The sequence below is a fragment of the Zootoca vivipara genome, chromosome 3, assembly GCF_963506605.1.
Source record: "Zootoca vivipara chromosome 3, rZooViv1.1, whole genome shotgun sequence".
Taxonomy (NCBI): Eukaryota; Metazoa; Chordata; class Lepidosauria; order Squamata; family Lacertidae; genus Zootoca; species Zootoca vivipara.
The window spans coordinates 9,035,684-9,057,841 of record NC_083278.1 but is presented as its reverse complement, the minus strand read 5'-3'; the positions used below and the strand labels follow the sequence as shown (position 1 = coordinate 9,057,841).

Below are 22,158 nucleotides of genomic sequence, written 5' to 3'. Positions count from 1 at the left end.
TCATAAAAGTTCAGCTTTAATTTACCAGGAAGCGGACTTAGAAACTCCCCAGCTGCAGGCGCAGGGGAGAGAATTGACGCTAACAGGATTGCCTGCAAATTGGGATTAACTTCAAAGAAAGTCCCTCTGAAAACTGGACCCGGGTCCCTGGACAGGTCAGTGAACGGACCTTGAGAATAATAAATCAATTAAGAAAATTGGATTATAAATATTTGATTTGGAATTGAGTAACTGATGATATTTAAAAAGTGTCGTTGAAACGAGGATAATGATTATAAGAGACATTTGATGACAATGGAGTTTTATAAAGAAGATGGAATATACTCAATCCAATAAAAAATGGCGAGGAGAAAGTTGGAACTTGATCCCTGCCTTTACCCGGATGCACAAACAATTAGAGCCACATGAAATTCGAGATGCCTGAGAACGACCCAGTCATAACAACATCACAAGACTTTGCTTGGCAAAAGATTTTCTCTGTGGTATCGGACATTAAACAGGTGTTAAAGCAAGACAATGAACAACTGCAGGAGCTCAACAAATCATGGAGAGACAGAGACAGCACAAAAGACTTACAACCACAAATTTTAGAAGAAGAGGAACATGAACAACACAGTGCTCCACAAGTGGGAGATGTGGGGCAAGATATAGATTCTTCACAAGGAGTCCTCAAAAATGAAACAGTGGACACCGCTGAACTCCTAGTGAGAGAAGGAGTTCAGGGTAAAAGCTGGGAACTGGAAGGAAAGAGGAGGAAAAAAGAGATAGATGTGGAGATCGACAATGTAAAGATTTGGCTCCAAGATATAGAGGGGGAAAAGAATGCAAAGGAAGAGGAGAGGGATTGGGCAACATGTCTTGATGGGAAGGGGGGGGCAGAAGATGGGGAGAGAACATTGGGGGTGGGTCTGGGAAAGGGTGGGAATAGGATGAATAAGTGATAAATATTTTTAATGGACTGATATGTATGGCATGATCTGGGTATGATAAATGGAATTCATTGAAATGTCTAAGGGATTCGGTTACAGTAGTAGGAGGGATGTGATAAATTGATTAGTGAGAAGGAAAGAGGTTAGATTTTGATAATTTGAAAAAAAAAATATTCTTGGTAAAAAATAATAAGTTAAGGGAAGAGTTAAAAGTTTGAAGAATTGAAAGAGAGTTGAAATAAGTTTGGAAATTGGAAATATAAAATTGAAAGTATAGATTTATAAATATGAGTATTATGTGTAAAGCAGGAAAGTTAATTTGGATTATTATGAAGGGATGAATTATTATTGTGAAAACTGTCCAATTGATAATTAACAAGGAATTCAGAGTGGGGGAAGTCGGGGAAGTCTAGATGGTTATGAAATGATTTGAATTAAGAAGTTTAATTTCTATTTTTGTGTTTTGTTTTGTTTTTTTCTTCCTCTCTTTTTCACCTTTTTTCTTATTTTTCTTATTTTTTTTGGCCTTCTTTTTCGTAGGCCTTCTTTTGTCTTTTTTGTTTTTGGTTTTGTTTTTTGGTTCTATGAAGGAAATTGGAATTAGGATGTATTTACAGTGATGTGGTTAATGGAAAATAATAAAAATTATTTGAAGGGGAAAAAAAGAAACTGGGGTGTTAAATGGGAGGAATCAGGGGCAGGGAATGTTGCCCACTAACACACACACACCCAACACCTTTCTGCACGGCTATGAAATTTCACAGATTGGTTAGGGAGAACGAATAGGCTAAAAGCCAGATAATCATATACTGCCTCTATCTTGTTGGCTGATCAGTACTGTGATGTCAAGCAATGTTCATAAACACTAAAACTGCTCAGGATTATTGATTTGCCATGCATGGTCATGGGGCAACAATCAGGTTTTAAAATGTCCCATTTTCAGCCTAGTTACTGACTAGGGTGCCTTGGTTTATGTTTGGACCAATTGTCAGGGAACTAATAATTTCAATACCCTCATGGGTTAGTCAGCTCCAAGCATTTTAATATATACAAGTAATGATATAAACAAACCACTCACACGTGGAACCTGAAAATGAAGTTTTCCTTCCGAATCGGCCAGTTAGTCCATCCAAAATGCAAGATTTCCCCACACTGCTTCAATTTAGAAATTCTATAAACAATCCAATCAAGTGTTACTTATTTCAGCCAATTCTTTTAAAAAGAAAAGCTGATTATTGTTACGGGTTTGGGGGTCTTGACTGAGGCAAATGACTACAATTTTGTGTGACAAAATCGGATGTGAAATTAGGGGACATACTAAAAAGAGTCTCTCACCCAACTTGGAAATGTGACCTTCATGAGCATTTTAGAAATTCATGAGCATTTGACAGTAATGTGGAGAATTTTACATTATTTTCCCTTGGTTAACCATATTTTAGGATCCTGAAAAGTATTTACATTCTGAACCACTGAAGTCTTAGGGTAGTGTCCAATGAAGTTGTCCCACTAAGTGTAAGGATTTCCACCTATGCCACAGAACTTCTTCCCCCAGGATTAAGTTAACCCTTTGAAGAACTTATTTCATTTAAAATAATTAAGGCTGTAAAAAGACAGGTTAAGAAGCTATTTGAAGACTGGTTTCTTAGAGAATCTGAAAAGCAACAGAAGCTTTTATATATCTCTCTTAAGCAATGCACATTCTAACTAGAGCTTTAAGCTACCAACGTGTCACAAGAAGTAAAGATTCCAGACCCCAGAAATCTATGTCTGTACAGATTGCATAAATATCTCAGTTCTTAATTTTCATACAAAGAGAGAAAAAAATGGATTTTTGTTCTGGTTTATATCCAATTTAGCACAGAGGGACCTTTCTCAAATAAACTACCATGACTTCCTTCTAGTAGTAAATACCACAGAAAATGAAGACTGTGTTCTACTGAAACCCTAATGAGTTTAACTTGTATATATGCGGAAGCAATTTTGGCTAGGTTTTAATATAATATTAAACATACCAGATTTTTCAATTGGGCAGAGGTGAAAATCTTAAGGCAAGTTTTCACCACCGTTATGCAAATGTTCCCTTGCACAAGGCTTTCTCATACCTTCCTCCAGTGGAGCTGAAAAAAACTGTCCTGTGGTTTGAGGAATTGCTTGGAAAAGTCTGATGTAGCACACACAAAACTGGCAGAAACTGGGTCCAAGCTTCTTACACAAATGAACTTCCAATCCTCAGGAGATGATTGGTTGTCAAAGGAGGCAAGCTCAGTGGAGAAGAGAGGTGGAAAAATCCCTGTTATATGCACACATTTCTGCTCATGTGTGTGTGGGCCCAATCCATAATCTACATTGAGAAGTTAAGGCCAAGATAAAAAAAAACATTTAAGAAGTCCTACCTCTGGTGCACCCAATGGCTTGGACTTGCTCAGTGGAATTTTTCCCTATGAATAGGAAAATCTCATGTTACGTCATAAACTGCTTTGCCCTATGTCAAAAGGGGTTTGTTTTCGGCATGGGCCAGGAAGGGACAGTGTGATGTGGTTTTGTTGTTTGAGAACACAAACACAACCCTGCTTGGGAATACAGAACTAGTTGTTAGGGTCAATGGATCCTGACCAGGGAATTCTAAACACATCTTAGGTAACTGGGGTTAAGTGCAACACAGTGCTTGGTTTTTCCCCACAAAAGGAAATTGTGCATCCCAACACAACTGAAGAAAACTAAGAGATATATGAACATCCCATGCTCACCCTGACAGGAGAAGATTGCTCTTCTGTATTATGCTTCTGTGGTTCAGCTTCAATTTCTTGACGCTTATTCTTCATTCTTTCCCGAAGATCCCCTGTAGGCCTTTCGGGTGACCTATACAATATAGACAGAGAATATAACTGCTTCTACATCCTTTTTTAAAATACAGTTTACAGGTTTGAGACCTGCAGTTTTATAATACAGTTGTGCTTTGCCATCATTTTTCCTGTCTTCACTCAGCTCCTGCCATGTAATATGCAATACAATACAATACAATACAATTACCTCCAACCTTAAATAAATTGCCATTAAAGCTACCCAGTATGAGGGAGGCTTGCCTAACCCTTTTAAACAAGTTTAACTTTTGTTCGGGAATCACACAAAAGGTATGAGCTAATCCAAGGAAGTCCCCCTGCCCTGGAAAATCATCCCTTACCTAAAGTAAATAAAATGAAAAGTTTGCCTAAAAGTTTCCTTATGTCACCCAGTGTATGATAGCAATTCACTTTCATGAGACCAAGTGCTTGATTAGGCTGAGATGTAAATGTCATTCTACTGCAAACAACTGGCATTTTTATGGTCACCAACCTTTTTGGGCCACTGGACACACTTGGAATTTTGAGAAAGTGCCATGGCCACCAGCCACAAGATGGCCACTGAGGGAAGGGTGTGGCATAATTAAAAACAGCTGCAACATCTAAAAGGATAGCAAAAGAGACACACTACACAAATGGCGCAGTCATGCCCCCACATCAACCACCCCATCAATGGGCTGGAAAGGCACCTCCATCAGCCCCCGCCACGTTCATTCATAGAGAAAATCTTGTTATATCTCTCCTCTGTTCAGAACATATGGGAGGCTAGGTATCCAATCCTAGCATCCAATGAAATGCGATCATGTTTAAGGGGGCATGTGCCATGTAAAAGAGGTTGAACCCGTGCAAACAAGAGCTAAGCAGGACAACCAAGCTGTCTTTTGTGCACTGTGGACATTGGATGCATATTTATGAGATGGATCACAGGTGCCATAGGAGGTTATGGTGGGCACACTGGCACCCATGGGCACTGTCCTGGTAACCCTTTTTGCAGTTTTAAATAATATTTTCCAGAAAATACATAACAAGCTAAGAATCTCCCAGCCTGCCCCAGGGCAATTCAAAATACATGATATATACAGAACACCAGATCTAACTTAATACAAGTAAACCATTGAAGGTTAACTCTGAACATAATAGATCTTACTTGGAACCTTAACAAAATGTAGGAAATTTCAGATTAAAAACAACAACAAAAATCTATCAGCATGATTCCTTAGCTGATCTGACATTTCCCCATGACTAGGATATGCCAAACTTTATCCAGTCACTGCTTTCCACCAACCAAATGAGCCATCCTGTAATTATGTGCAATAATGAATTCAGGAGCCATTAAGAGATAGTTTAAACTCCTTGTAAGAGGTGTTATAGGGACCCAGGTGGCGCTGTGGTTAAACCACTGAGCCTAGGGCTTGCTGATCAGAAGGTCGGCGGTTCGAATCCCTGTGACGGGGTGAGCTCCCGTTGCTTGGTTCCAGCTCCTGCCAACCTAGCAGTTCAAAAGCACGTCAAAATGCAAGTAGATAAATAGGAACCGCTACAGCGGGAAGGTAAACAGCGTTTCCATGTGCTGCTCTGGTCTGCCAGAAGCGGCTTTGTCATGCTGGCCACATGACCTGGAAGCTATACGCCGGCTCCCTCGGCCAATAATGCGAGATGAGCGCACAACCCCAGAGTCGGTCACGACTGGACCTAATGGTCAGGGGTCCCTTTACCTTTAAGAGGTGTTATAATGCCTTTTAGATCAATCAAAAAGGAGGCACAAAAGCAAGTCAACTATAAACTGAGCACCCTAAAATTTGAGTTATTTTCTGAAGACTATCTTACCAGAAAACTGAAGTTATGCAGCACTCTACCCCAGTATTCCTATGAAAATCTGAACATGCGGATAAAGTTATGTGCAATATCCAGTTCTGTGGAGTGGGGTTGTGACATAAGAAGAAAAGCATGAAATTCCACTGGACTAGTGAAAGCTTTGAAGATGCTTGAAATAGCTCTTACAATCCTGGTCACGTATATTAGGCTCTTTGTATTTATTCTTCTACATGATAGAAGAATATGGTACTCTCTAGGTGTCACTGGACAATGGAGTTTGGGAGTCCAACAATGTCTGCAGGGCACCACAATCAGCTATTGCTGTTCTACATTTCCCAAAGTTGAAAAAAGTTCTGATTTGAATACAAGGGTCAGGCTCTCTTCACCCTGAGCTAACTACTCAGCCCAGCTCATTCTAAATACATGCTCAATTTGAGACAATATATCTAGCTATGCAAATAAAAGAAAATAAAGCAAACATGACTGAGTACCGGTAAGTTGTTAACTTGTGAAGATGAATCTCAAGGGGAAAAAACCTTGGCATCTTGCATTTATTTTCATCAGGTCTTAACTAAGTTTATAATAAAATATTATCACTCAAAAGAAGAAACGGGTTGATATTTTTTTGGAAGGGGAGGAAAATACACCCCTCTCTCCTAAGCTTAAATACTCAGTTTATTTAGGAAGTCTTAAGTGTAAGGAAACTAGAAACAGGTTTCAGAGAGCTTCCTCTCTCCTCTGCAAGTAAAGAGACTCTTCACACATTACTCTTTCAAGTGCGCACCTAAAAATGCTAAAACTACACACGTAATACACATACACTCAGGGGAGACAAGGATTGGCTATGGCTTCCTGTTGAGCGGTTACTCTGAAGCAAACCTAGGGTGGTTGCTGTGTGATATAGAAAATATTACTTCCCATTCTTTAAGGTGAATCAGAATGTATTCCTCATTTTATTTTTTTAGCTAACTCTGCAAGCAATACTGTAGACAAAGGAGGTCACTAATTAAATCTAACATTGGTAACAAATTTACCATGATTTTAGGCAAGCCCTTATTCTCTCAGTCCCATCACCCATCTTAGTAAGAATTATTGTGATCATGTATAAGAAAGAGCCAGCTACTTGAATACTGTACTTAAAATATGCTACAAAATGTTGTTCGGATTTAGCCCAACTTAAAATCCTACAGGCAAACTGAGCATTAAATCTGAAGAGGCTAAGGATTTAATTCAGCAGAAAATTCTAAAACCTTAGATGTTCCAACAATATTTATGGAAACAAGCTCCATTTCAATCTCCAAAAAGAGAATACTTATTTCATCCATAAGTAACGGAAGCCTTCTGATGCTATGTCAAAAGGATTCTTCTTATGGTTTAATTTCTAAAAGAAAATATGAAATCACAAAAACCACATACCTAAAAATCTTGCTATTTTCTATATTCAATTTTAAACAAATCAAAATTAGAAGTAAAGAGCCTCGGGAATTGAGCTATAAAGGAAGCATATCTGGAGAATCAAAATTCATGATAAGAAATTCATTTCAACTTCCTCTTTATAAAAATATATATTCAAGTAATGTAGGTTAAGGTAAAGGACCCGAGACAGTTACGTCCAGTCAAATTCGACTATGCAATGAAAGTTTTTCCAGATATCTGTAAGTTTAGAAGGTGTTGGATTACTTTAGTACTTTGTGTAAATTGAAAGTATTCAAGAAGGCCATATTCTGCAATCTCACAGAATAGTATGTTACTCTTTATATATAAACTTTACTCTCTTTAAGAAGTACTTGTTCATTCAAATAGAACCCTTATACAAAGAGCTGGTATGAAACTTGTAATTTGCAGGGAGGAATGAAAATGAGGACTGTACCCATATTGAACACTAAGTAAAATATAGTACCTGGAAACACTATAAAAAAGTCCAACCATCTCCTACATAAACAATGTTCCGTGCTCTCAGAGAGCTTTCTGTATATTTTATACATCCTGAGAAGCAGGGCTTTTTTCAGCCGGAACTCACTGAAACTCAGTTCCAGCACCTCTCAAGGTGGGTGCCATTGCCATTGTAAGAAAACAAGGGAGGCATTCACGGTGAGTTCTGGCTCCTCTTTTTCTAGAAAAATAACACTACTGAAAAGTATATTGTTTTAGCCCCAGGGAAACAGTATTTTATACCAAGAATACGCTTTCTTCAGATTTTTACATGTAAATTAAGCAGTAAAGTCCTACTTTGCAGTTACTGAGGGCATTTCAAAGGGCATTGTGCCCCTTCAGCAATAGTCCCAACAATTTCTTTAATCCAAAAGGAAATCTAGTCAAAGCGCAATCCTCAAGAAATTGATAAGCATCCCTTAGTACTTTCCTACATGCAGCCTAATGCTACACACATACCCACACATGATCTAAAATCACAAATAAGGTATCAAAGTAACAAGTATCCAGTTTTCTTCTTAATTGTTTCTTTAAAGGTTTATGGTTTACTCCAGTTCATACTGGCTTTGGCTATTATTCTAAGAAATACATTTTATTTGACTTGGAAACAGGTTTTTCTCGAAAGGAGTGGAACTTCCAAGTAAATGAAGAGACTATATGGATTTAATAAAACATGTGGTTTTTACTAAGCAGAGTTGTTCAACTGTTCAATGTATGAAGGTCAGCAACTTTCCTTTAATATATAGGTGGTTGTAGTCCTATACGTGCAATTCCTCTTTCCTTACATGTCTGCAGAGAACACCACTACAGAAATTTCAACTGTGCACGAATGTCCTTGCTCTAACTTGACAAATACAGTATTTTACAATATTATGCTTCCAGTCTAGAAGGAAAACAAGAGGGAGGAGAATTTGTACTGGAGAAGGGAGCCTGCAATTCTGCTCCTGATCTCTCAACCACTATTAAGATATCATCAATGTTACATCTGCACTTGGGATAGGTACCCTTGTAAGTGTACAGAGAGCACAGAAATCTACTGATTTCAAAGACTCTCCCTCTCCCCTAGTCTAGTAAGCATATTTGTACATAAAATTTAGGAATAACTATTTGGCAAAGCTACTTTGCACACATGCACACACACAGACTTTTTTAAAAAACACAACACTGATCAATACAAGAGACACATTTAGGTTATATTTAAAAGAAAATTCAGTTTTATGTAATTAAATCAGACCCACAACAAAATGTGGCTGGATTAATTAATTTAGTGCCCTATTCAGCCCTACTCTCTTTCCTCTCTCTGCCTGTCACTCCCATTTCAGGACTCTACTTTTTCACTCCCTGCCTCCTATTTCACAGCTCTCCCTCATTCCCTGTTCTCTGTCATCTCTCTGCTGTTATTGGTCTTGCTGCCACCTAGGAACCTCTGCTCCCATCATCCTTCCTGCTTCCTTCCCGTAAGCTGCCTCTCCTTTCAAGCTCTCCTCTGCTCCCTAGACTCTTTCCCTCCCCCTTCATTTCTTGTTCTTCCATTGCCACTGTCCTCTCGGCTGCCTTCTCTTCTGAGCCCCTGTCATTTCAGCATAACAGGAAGAATTAAATGCCTCTCTGGGTTGCAAATGCAATTGCTGTTCATTGCTCCATCCCTCTCCCTCATGTAACCGCATGCATGCACAATCTTCCTGGGGTTTTTTTTTTTTAATTTGCGGGGGGAGATTTGCCCCCTATGGTTTTGTAAAGATATTCAATGGCGCCTCGGAATTCACCTGGTGGTCCCACATTGGCTACAAAGCTGAAGGCATGCTGCAACAGAGTATATAAGCGATATATGGTCACTATGTATAATCAAAACTACCAAATGAATTTACATGAAGACATCTCCTATGGGGCGAGGAAATAATATTTTAATCTTCTGTTTGGTTTCATTCTCCTTTCATCACTGGTGCCCTGAATCTATAATACCTATAGAGTAGATGTTTGCTGGTTGAGTACATCTTAACATCTTTTAGTCTGCAATCAACAAAAGCATTTACAAATGGGAAGCAAGTCCTAATTGCAATTCCATGCTCGTGTGAGAGTAATAAATGTCAATCATAACCTTGTGCTTCACATGACAGCTGTCCTTCATTCTCTGTGTCTCTTTTATAATAAAAAATGAATGATTCCTAAAAGCATCACAAGACATATGATTTTTCAGCAATCATTGATGTTGCAATCCTATACATGTCTACCCAACTGCAGGTTCCAATGCGTTAAAAAGGGCTTACTCCTAGGTAACTGTGTATAGGATTATAGCCTAGGTTTCCTTCAGAAGATCTTTAAGTGCACAATATTCAGTCTTAATCGTAAATTAATTCCATATACTATTCAATCTTAAGCATTTTAGCTTTAAAAAATCTACATAAAGTGAAAACACAGAGAACTGTAGCTCTTCAAGAGTTACAAATCAAAACAATATTTTCACTTAAAGCAGTATTTTTAATCCTGCCTTCTGGTGGTAGAGACACAGTTACGAAAGCACAGTTTTGGCACAAAGGTATGCTACTTTGTGAACGTACAGTAAACCGTTTTACTGTCTAGCTAATAATAATGATTGTGGTGAAGTCATAGGCTGGGATTTTTAGTGTTGTATTCAGCAGCTACAATACAAAATTTGAGCAAATCAGAAGCTGCAGGAACATTATGCAACCATACATTTATTAGGTTTTCAATTCCCATTTGACATCAGGTAAAATTGTTCAAGCAAAAATTAATATGCAACAAGAACATTTTATAAATCTGAAGTTACACTCAAAAGGCAAGGCATAATCACACTTCCAAATTAATTGTATTTTTAATAAAGCCATATTGCTGCATTGTAAGTTTTAAAGAACTACAAGAAAACAGCTTTTGCAAGCATGTGAATATAAAGCTGAGTTCTTCATTTACCTTCTGTAACTGCTGCTAAAGCCTTTACCTCGTGGTGAAGGGCCATGTACGAATCTACATGTGTTCCCATAGAGGCAGTTGCCAGTCTTCAGCCAGTTACGGCACTGTGTCTAAGAGACAGACATTACTGGGTGAATTTCAAACTAATTTTGGAAGTACTGTTTGTGTGAAAATTCACAAAACAAATAATTCCACATATTACTCCCACCCAACAGTAACTTGATGAAAATCAATAGTCTTAGATCTGATAGTGATCTTTTATGAGACTTTGGATTATCCCAAGACATTTCAAAATGCATTTTCATTAACTACGCTGCCTCACCACATCTCTTCACCAACTAAGGGTCAACATCGCACTTTACCTTGACACATAATGCAGGTGAAGACATTTCTTTTCTCCAGGCCCTTAAATGGTTTTCAGCATTTTTAACAACCTTAGTTCATTTTATCAGCCAGTGTTTTAATATTGTTTATTGGTGTTGTTTAACCTGATAGGGATTTCCGCTTTTATATGTGTGTCTGTGTGCACACGCACACTTGCAGAGATTTGTTCTTAAATTGTTGACTTATGTAGTTTAGTCATGATTTTGTACTCTGTAGTTGTTTAGCTGTATGCTGCTTATCTCATCTAAATAGTAGGTTGCCTCATAACAGGTTTTTAAAATAGGTGACTCATAAATTTAATGTGCACTACCTCAGATGTGAAGTGTGCATGTAAACACTTTCTTGTGTGCGTGTCTCTTTTTTCTGATGACCAATCATCTACTTTAAAAGAAGCAAATACAATTCATCCATGCACACATCACATCCTACAGGGTATGGGTACATTTTGAACAAAAAAAGCAAAAATAAATAAATGGTCTTCAGTAATTATAGCACTCAACAGATCTGAGCAATGGCACTGAGAACAAATTGCCATCTTGCCACACCCCACAGAAGGGTCCTTCAACCATTAACTCCCTGCATAATTCAGACCATAGGCCACAGGAATAAACAAGGTGCATTACATCAAGAGAACCTGCAGAAGAGGAATGTCTAAATGGTTGCAGCCATGAAGCCAAGCTGCACTAAACAGGGCAAGGCAACACCACCACTACTTTAACATATGCAGCCAATCTCACTTAGGGGAAATGTAATCTCTATTCCACACAGGATACCATATCCTGAATTCAAAAGTTATCCACAGATTCTCCCCAAGAAATATCATAAGAGATTGCTAGCCAATTTGGATTTAGCATTCTTTGCTTAGTAAATAATAATTTATTAAGCTGGGGAAAGCACCAGCTCCACATGACCATCCTCTCTTGTCACATGGCAGCTTCAGTGTTGCAAATGGGACAGATTCTGGTTTAAGACCCCGATCCTAACATTAAACCCACAGTGCCCATTTTGGATGCAATGAGGATCTGTAAGTTAGTTTAATCAGGGCAACACATGGAGAAATGAGCACGTGGGCCCAACACTCCTTCCCATCTCCCTGAACCGCATTTAGAAAGCCAACGATGTTACTTCAGAACATGGCTCTCTGTCCATTCCACCCAGCCTCATCTCTGGTTGTGCCATGCTCCCATGCCCCCAGCACAATAATCTATAAGGCATCCGACTGCAATAAAAAAGCCTTCATAAACGTAAACTCCCACAACTGAGGGAAGTGAAACACTATTCCCAAACATGTCTGCTCTATGAGAGGAGGGGCTACATTAAATACAAATAATACTTTTCAACTCACCTCTGCAGTACTTCCAGTGCTGGGTCCAAGTCTTTCAAATACACTGGGTCTTCTGGATGTGCTATCAGATATGGTCTTGGTATTTTCCACTGTGACCTTCCTTCTAATTTTTGACATTTTGTACTACTTCAACCAAAAAAAAAAAGCAACACTGTAAAATTCTCAAGCTGATCTATTGCAACTGAACTCATAGAAAAAATCATCTTCAGGAGTTTCTGCAGAAATCAAAGCAACAAATACTGGATTGTATTCAAGATGAATTATTTTGATTTTTATTTCATACTAGTTATGACCAGGGCCCATGTTTATGCTATGTTATGGCTTATTTCTCCTTCCTTCACTATCATCTCAAATAACATCAAGTCTAAGTGGCACCTAAAACACTTATAAAGCTAGACATTTTTCCTTTCCTAAACAATAATTATATCTATAGCAGCAACCAAAAGTATTGCTGGCATCAGATATCAACATGCCTAGAAAAAATAATGCCAAATAGATCAGTCTTTGTGTCACAGTAGTTTTTCTGAATACAATAGCGTACAAATCAATACCAATGTTCGTAATGTAACCCACTGTTCTGGATGGCTTCTTTCAGAGATAAGTTGGGCTGCTTCTCCTTTGAGCTACACAATCCATTACCAGCAAAAGTTCAGGGGCTAAAAATTGGGCAGATGTCAGATCCCAGCCAAAAATACAAATGTGGAACCTACTTGTGCTCAAACGTATCCAATAAGCCCTATTTAGCAGCCAACTGTAATACTAATGCAATTTAGACCCATTTGTAAGATGAACTGGGTTCTTGATCTGTGTAATTCAAACCAAGTGGCACACATCTTTTACGAGTATGATAATCACATCAAAAGTTTGCATATTTTCTCACTATTTAAGATAAGTTCTGGTGCATGCTAATTTATAGGACTGATTTTATAGGACTAATTTATAGGACATCTGTTCCGCTGATGGGGAAATTGCAGCTCAGGGAGCAGGATAGCAAAGGAGCAACTATTTTCAAAATGAGAATTCATTAAGTGAATAGCATAAGGAATACTTAACAATAAATTGGAACAATCCTTTTGTCAGGAGGGAAGATGAAATGAACACCAAGATTTCAGGCCCAAGATGGCAATTGCCAGGAAGGCTTCAGGTTAATCTATCCAATGTTTTCTCACTGAGGTAAGGGGTATCTACTGTGAATGAAGCTTGTCCTCCGTGCACACTATATTTTTTTGTGAAGTTTGTGACGTAATCGCAGGTGAATGTAGTACAGTGGAACCTCGGTTTACTACTACCTCCGTTTACGAATGCTGCAGACCCAGAAAGCGTGCAGAAGTGTGCCTTCGGCGAGCGAATACCTCGGCAAGCGAACGCCTCCGCAGAACGGATTGTGTTCGCAAACCGAGATACCACTGTATTATACGACAGGCATTGCTATTGCTGAGGCTGTTGTTGGGTATCATGCCATACCAGTATCAGCACAGCAAATATGTATTCGTCTCTCAAAATTCAATGACTGTGTTTGCCTCCCTCAACAGTCTCTTGCTACCCTGCTCTACCACTTTCCTTCAAATGCCTTCTCCAACCAGTGAAACAGAAGCAACCTTGCTTACAGAATGTGAGTAGTGAGAAGACAGATTAATCACTGGTCCTGGTTCAGACAACATACTAGACTGGTACCTCTTGTTACAGACTTTCAGCTTACGAATGCGGCAAACCTGGAAGTGTTTACTTCCGGTTTCACCACGTGCACATGAGCAGAAGCGATCTGTGAGCTCTGCACATGCGCAAAAGCGGTCTGCGCGCTTCACGCATGCGCAGAAGCACTTGATTGCACCACGCACATGCGTGGAAGAGGCACTCTAGTTGTGGAAATTTTGGGGTGTGAATGGCACCCTGAAACTGATATAGTCCGCAACTAGAGGTACCACTGTTTAGGGAAACTTTTAATGTCTGATGGATTTCTGTATTTTAGAATTTCTGTTTTTTTGGAAGCCGCCCAGAGTGGCTGGGGGAACCCGGCCAGATGGGCAGGGTATAAATAATAATAAATTATTATTATTATTATTATTCAAATCTCAGCTTAGGTGGGTGCCATTGCCATTATAAAAGAACAAGGGAGGTGTCCATGGTGAGCTTCGGCATCTCTTTTTCTAGAAAAATAGCATTGGTTGTAGTCCCACAATGTCTGGAGGGCATCACATTGTCTATCCCTCACTTGTAATGTATGGTAGAGGATCTCATTTTAGAGCAAGGTAGGTTCCAGGTATTTCCCAGAATATACATTTCCCTTAAGATTTTTCAGGGGGGAAATGAAGGCATTCTAGTCATCTTAAAAAGAAAATACACCATATTGATTTTAAATCTCTCTGTTATCTAACCTGACTTTATGCTCATTAAGTTTCTAAGCAATTTATGAAATAATTCATTTCTAAAATGGGGGGGGGTATACATAGGAAAGTTTGCTTTCCTACGTCATGATGCATCCTCCAAATGCAGCTTTGATTCAAATGTGCAAAGCAGTAACATAGGCCCCCCTCTTCAATATTCCAACCACCATTGCTTGCCCCAAATTTTAATAGTTTAGTGTACGACAGTCCCATTTTCAGAACTTACTGGGGATCAGTGGGCCTTAAAACAATCTGTACTCAATTTCAGTGGTCTGAAAATACCATCACCAGCTGTCAAGCCAACACAGGATTCTGGGCATCATCCAGTCAAGTCTCACAAATCCCTACAAGGTTTGGAGCTTCTTCTAAAACAATTTGCTTGCCATCACAGAATTGCAGATTTGGAAGGGAACCTTAGGGTCACCTAGCTCCACCCCCTGCAATGCAGGAATTTCAATAATCCTAAAATAGTGCCACTTCTCTTTTTTAAAAAATAAAATTGGTCCATCACAACTTCAATAGGCTGCTTATTTTATTTATATCCCAACCTTCAACAAATTATCAAAGGAAACTTATAATATGGATGGGGAACCTGGGGCTCTCCTGATGTTGAAAGACTACAGCTCTTTATCAGCCCATGCCATACACTTGGGAAAAGAAGTTACAGTTGAAATATGCCATTTTCAACAAGATGAAAATAGAAAGATCACTTCATGAATCAACACGTCATTTAGCCTTCATTTTCCAACAATCTGGAGAAATATTATTCTACCCTGGGGCCCTGCAACCAAATGGTGCAGTAGATGTTGGCAGGGTTTCCCCTCTATTTTTTACCTTTGGATTTTGGGTGGACACACAGGTGCCCAGCTACATTAAATTATTTGGACTGTTCAATGATTTATGTGAACACCCGCCCCCCTCTTTAATCTCTGGGGATATTTAAGAATAGCTTTTCAGTGTGGACCAGAAAGTGACTTACACATACAACAAGATGGTTCTTTCTACCGAATCAAAATGTATGTAGATATGGATATGTAAATAATATAATCTGTCTTACTGTTTCAGCAATCAATTCTATTCCCCCCTCACTCAGTCAACATTCAATGTTATGAGGCTGGCAGGCTGGGGGGAGAGGACTATACACCCTTATAATTTTTCCTGCAGATATTTTTGTACTTGTGCATATGTTCGTGGTTACCCCTAAGGTGACAAGCAAACAAGAGAAGTGCCGTCAATATGGTTCTGGCTGCATAAGTACAAGTAAGCTTTAATTACTATCAGTATATGGTTATTTAAAAACAAAACAAAAACAAAAAACATTTGGGATTTTCAAGCAAGTATATCAGTTTTAAAAATTCATTTGATCTAGAGACCTGAAATTTGTTGGCTGCCAGAAAATAATATTGTTTCTTGTTTTACTATTGTTTTAACAATAGCTACCACAGCGCTGTATACTAGTTAGTTCAATTCTGAATACAAGTTCAAACTATGACTGGATAAAATTTATTCCGACTAGACACTGTTCAGTGTTCTACAAGTGGACTTCCACTTGCACAACAGAAATTCTCCTTCCTTTCCTCCCTTTTCAGCACCCTCTCCCATCTTAATATGCTCAGGGGAATCTCCTAACACTCTGGAACAAATCTGGGGGGCTCATGGGGGCTGGCGAATCCATTCTCCCAATTGTGTCCTTTCCACTGACAAGACAGACACTGCTGCATTTCACCCATTAGGGTTACACACATAAAACACAGAACTGGAAAGTATATCTCACACACCTAATACTTAAAATGTGCCTGTCTATTTTTAAAAATATTGCTGACATACTTATTTAAACTATTGCTAGAGACAATATCAGATTATTTTCAACTGCATTTTTTCCTTATCTCCCTTTCATCATATCCAAAGACTGTTTCATAAAACTAGGTATTTAATTACCATAACTAATTACAAAAACTGCCTGTGCAGAGATGAAGAGTAGATGTATATAAAAAATAGGTCATGTAGTGTTTTTTGCATGCATCCTAAAACTGGATCATCATATCCAAAGACTGTTTCATAAAACTAGGTATTTAATTACCATAACTAATTACAAAAACTGCCTGTGCAGAGATGAAGAGTAGATGTATATAAAAAATAGGTCATGTAGTGTTTTTTGCATGCATCCTAAAACTGGATCATGGTGCTAGTCTTTGAATAGACCTAAATTTTCTCAACACTCTCACAAAAGTACAAATCCCAGAATTTCGGGGGGGGGGGGAGAACCATAATAGGCAAACATAAACTGTGTAGCATATATATGTCCAGAAAGCACCACTTACATGAGAATTGCATGTAATGCATGGGACCAGGAGCTTGAAGACAATTTCAAATCCTAGGTCAATATGTAAAATTTATAAAAATATGAAATCCATGGAAGAGGGGGGAAAATGGGTCCTCTTTTTAGTAGGCGGGTGGAAATTTTGGGAATAGATCTATGCAATAATTTCTTATCAAACCTAAACTTATTTTACTGTTTTAACACAACTTAACTGTGTCCTTTAGTGTATTTATGAAATACACAGAGCAATCCTATGCATGCTTACTTAGAAGTGAGACCCACTCTATATGCTGTACTCTCTATATGCTGTACCCACTCTATATGCTATTGGGTAAGCTTGCATAGTGTGTAAGGATAAATTGTTTCAGGGGAGCAAGAAACTACAACAAGGAAGGAGTTAAGTCAAATCGACTGCAGACATACATGCATTTAGTATCTCTAAACTAGGGACTCAGCTACATTGGTAAAGAAAAAATGCTTTATATGCGTTATAATACTGTGAAACCAGATGGCACTGATGTCTTTCGTCAACAGGATTTCCGTTATGAAATTTACGTGTTTAACTTAATCACTTTTTTGATGTGTCTAAACCCAACCTAGATCAAAAGTCACCAGAAGAAGGCAAGCATTCACAAGTAATGAAGGCCCTATATACTCCTCTCATAAAGACAGCAGAATCTTATAGGTGCAGAATGTATCTCAGATTTGATTTTTGTATATATTTCAGTATACACAGATTTTATAATTTTCTAATGCTTTATGCAGATTGTCTGGTGGCGGTGTTTGTTATTTATTAAATTTCTATACCATCCCTCATCCAAAGATTGAAGGGCAGTTTAAAATATAAAAACACAAAAATACATATCATAATAGCAAACAATATCAATACCCGCCTTCCACCAGTTTCAAAGATCTTTTATGAAAATTTTCATACAGAAAAAAATGCAAAAGACAGGGTTATCACTGTTCCCCCAAAATTCCAGTTATTCTTTCGGGGGTGGGGATTAAAGTTTTTGAGAAAGAAACCAATTTTTCCACCCATAATTTATTTTTTTCTTTGCTTTCACAATGCCATCTGGGGTATCAGAATAAAATCTCTAAGAATTTCAGCAACCAAATACTCATCTTTTCTATTTCCACCGCCACGTGGAATTGCAATGTATAACACTTACAGTAGAACCTCTACTTACGTCCCTCTCTACTTAGGCCCGTTCCAAGTCGCGACCACGGCAAACCCGGAAGTAAACACCGGGTTTGTGATTCACACATGCGCAGAAGTGGCTGCCGCCGTCTGCATATGCACAGAAGCGGGCTGCCGCCAAATGCGCCTGCGCACAACAGCGTTTCTACCAGTGACCTGTTTCAACATAATGACAGGCCTCCAGAACAGATTGTGGTCGTGAGAAGTTCCACTGTACTTCCTTTTCTATGAAAAATGCAACGGTCTCACATTCACTGTCCTAAAGAATGGTATTTTCATACTTCCTACCCTAATGGAACACTTCATACACCAATTTTCTTGTGAGATTCCCTTCATGTGCAAACAGTTCTAGAGATCACATTTTGGGGTGCATTCCCAGTTCATACAAGGCACTTCTAGAATATGCCAACATATATGTTATCAAGGAAAATTGGCATCGGTGGTGGCTGAACTGTATTTCAGGCAATTAATGCACTAATACTGAACTTCTCACCAAGAAACCTCCAGAGTTCCTAGGAACACAGTTTCTATTCTTCATACCAGCTTCTACTCAAGAGTTTCTACTCACTGATAGCAGAAACACAGGATCAACCTCACATGCTTCAACTGTGGGCTAATAAATCCAAAACAGCCAATTCCCTCACACTGCACTTATATTTTACTACAATTTCTACTACATTCATAATATTTATTAAATCTATATGCCACCCTTCATTGTAAGATCTCAGGACAGTTCAGATAATATGAATGTGAAGGGTACCTCTGTCCAGTATACCTGAAGGAGTGTCTCCACCTCCATCATTCTGCCCGGACTCTGAGGTCCAGTGCCGAGGGCCTTCTGGCAGTTCCCTCGCTGCGAGAAGCCAAGTTAGAACCAGGCAGAAGGCCTTCTTGGTAGTGGCACCCGCCCTGTGGAACGCACTCCCACCAGATGTCAAAGAGAAAAACAACTACCAGACTTTTAGAGGACATCTGAAGGCAGCCCTGTTTAGGAAAGCTTGTAATGTTTAATAAATTATTTATTGTATTTTAATATTTCTCTTGGAAGCCACCCAGAGTGGCAGGGGAAACCCAGCCAGATGGGTGGGGTATAAATTATTATTATACCTTAAAAAAAACCCTCTGTGTTCTGTTTGCGGTTTTCTATGGATGTTTTAAGGGTAATTATTGAATTTAGCACTTTTGAAATAAATGACTACCAGCAAGATGCATGGTAATAAGGAGTTTTCCTTATTATTGTTCCAGCCTAAATACTGGGGCAAACCATTTGTCTTTGCTTGTTACCAAAGTCGGAACTATGATCCACAGCAACTTCTTATAAAAAGAAACATTGTCAATTTTATATCCAAATTTCAGTAGGACTGAGTACGGGTTCTTTTAGTCAAATTGGATGGTAGAATAGCAGCAACTTAAGAAAGGGAGTTGGTGTAGAACATGCACCAACTGAATAAAGCACTCTCTGAATATAGTGTCAAATGACTTAACACCATAGCTGTCAACTTTTCCCTTTTTTAATGGGATATTCCCTTATTCCGAATAGGATTCCTCGCAAGAAAAGGGAAAAGTTGACAGCTATGCTTAAGACTTCAATTTTACATACTTACCGAGAAGTAAGTCTCACTGAACTAAGTGGGACATCTGAGTAAGCATACACAAAACAGCAGTTCCACACATTTACCTGGAGTAAGCCTCACTTAACACAGTGAGACTTGATTTCAAGTAAACATGCACTGGCTTGTGCTGTACAGCTATAAATCTTTCTGATAAAGTGATCAGATCGAAAGAAAGCAGGGAATTTCAGCTTCCCACACCAAAATAAAAAACATTATACCTGACAAAATTTCCTTTTCTATATAAATACTAAAAGGCATGGAATCCCTGCTATCCTCCTTTGCATCTGGCCATTCAAAAACAAGAAAATCAGAGGGTAATGAGCAAACATTACATTTAACCTTTTACCACTGCTTAGTCTACAAAGTGAAAAATAAATACTACTTGACCACAAAACTAATGTTACAGTTCTGTGTACGCCGACTTGAAAGTATATCAGAACTGATTTAGTAGTCCTAGTAATATATCTTTACTCAAAGGAGATGAATGCCACTATAGCTATGATGGAAGAATAGTGGTAGATAAACCTTTTCATAAAAACAACATCACGTTTTCCCAAACATGCATACTCAGAAAAAAGTCCCACTGAAAACAGTGGGGCTTCCTTCCAAGTTCATTTGGTTTAGATCCGTCAATGTCCTGCTAACATGTTCCGGCGAACCTCTCAGTGGATTCAATGCTTAAATGGTATATATTTTGGAGTACGGAATCTTTTGGCGCAGAGTGCCAGATTTTTACCTCCCCGCACCCCTGTGGGGCAATTTTCACAAGGGGCATGACCACCACCTGACAGAATGTGACTGATAGGTGGGCAGTCTCACCTGTCTGTCAAAGTGGGCCCTTGAAGTGTAGTGAAAGGATAATGGTGGGCCAAGACTGGCCCACAGGCCAGAGGTTCCACACCCCTGGTATTCTAACCCTCTTGTAAATAATGCTGTGCCATAAATCTATGAAAACAGATTACAGAGTACAAATTTAAATGAGGAAAAATGTTTCCTTCCTATTCTGTGGCCTAGCTGGCAATTGTCAGAGATGCAGTGCTGCACAGAAAAACCCCTTGAATCCAGCAGGTTTCTTGGGTTCAGGGAGGCAAAGGAACCCATGCCTCTGGGTTCAAAGATCTACTTCAGCATTCAGTTTTCCACAGTTTTACCTGCCTGCCCATCACCAGATTCAGAGTACAAGTCTATCATAATTCCCACCCAATATATTTGCAAAAAAAAAAAGATATACCCATCACTAAGCACCATGTGATGCAGGGTACCAAATTCTAGAGCACAACTGAACTTTTTTAAAAAATTGTTTGCAGTGAATAAACTCTGCACATTCATGGTGTGAGGACTTTAGAGAAGTTATTTAATTTAGGGGTTTATCTCCCATCTCTCTTAACAACTTGTGGCATTCTGGATGAAATGTTCAGAACATAAGTGCTTTCATAACCACTGTAGCCTGCACAGACCACTCCCAATACTCTCTCACACTACACTTATGGCAACAAAAGATATCTTAATGTACTTTAACGTACAATGGTACTTAAAGTGATTTTCAATCTTGTCCTCCTTTTTCCACTGCTAGAACTTCAGCTGGTTATTAGTTTTATGCAAACACCCATATATACTGCAATTTTCACAGCAGTCAGAGTCAGTCATGTTTCTCAATTAACACCCAAGGCTTCTTTCCCACTCTTGCCTTTTGCTTCCATCTTCACCACTTGTCCTGTGGGCTTATTCAAGGTCAAAATAGCCCCTGTCCTCATGTTGAAGAGGTGTCAGCCTTTCACCTCACTTGGCTGCTATTGCCTTGTGAACTCACAGCAAGATCCCATAACGGTGCTTTGCCACCAGTGTTAGAAACTCATGTATTTAGACTGGATGCCAAATGACTCCTTAATCCAGGATTACAGTTGCCAAAATGGGAGGCCTAGTTGTCACTTTGAGGCCAGATGGCCCGGAAGTCGTATTTCCCCATATGACTTTTTGGTTCCTGAAATTCATTGATTGTGCAGGTCAAACAGTATTCTACAGGATGTGTTGCTAAGTGTGTGAAAACAGTCAAGATCCAAGGATCCCCAGGCACCCACACCTCCAGACCGGGGGGGGGGGGGTCGCAAGGTGAAAAAGGCGCTTGGGGAATTTCAAACGCTGCTTGCCGCCTCCCCAAGGCGGGATGTGTAAAATTGGTTAAAGTAAGCGAATAAATAGAAGTGGACTGGGTAAAGCTGGATGGGGTGGTTACTGATGCTCCTTCGTAAGAGTTGGAAGGAATCTTTTGCCCCATGTGGGGCTCGAACCCACGACCTCGAGTTTAAGAGTCTCCTGCTGTTAGGGCAAATCTTGATTCCCAAATGAAGCCTCGTTTGGGTGCCCCCCCTATAAAATTCCCTAACACCTGCTCTACCAACTAAGTTACCCCAGGCCTACTGGGAGTTCTACAAAATATAAAAATGAGGATTAAATAACGCCCCCCCCC

The 22,158-nt window shown here is 39.1% G+C and overlaps 1 protein-coding gene across 9 annotated transcripts in view; it reads right to left on the bottom strand.

Annotated features, from left to right (window-relative positions):
- The window catches only part of ZC3H13 (zinc finger CCCH-type containing 13), a 51,345-nt gene that overhangs the window by 28,815 nt on the left and 372 nt on the right, over positions 1 to 22,158 (bottom strand). The window contains exons 1-5 of one of the 9 annotated variants that reach the window (XM_060272389.1): positions 19,675 to 22,147; positions 12,174 to 19,584; positions 10,445 to 10,554; positions 3,677 to 3,788; positions 3,323 to 3,367 (exon numbers count right to left, since the gene is read on the bottom strand). In XM_060272389.1, coding sequence (XP_060128372.1) covers positions 3,323 to 3,367; positions 3,677 to 3,788; positions 10,445 to 10,554; positions 12,174 to 12,290 — 384 coding nt within the window. In that variant the 5' untranslated portion in view covers positions 12,291 to 19,584; positions 19,675 to 22,147. The other 8 variants (XM_035110187.2, XM_035110188.2, XM_035110189.2 and 5 more) reach the window with 8 other exon arrangements.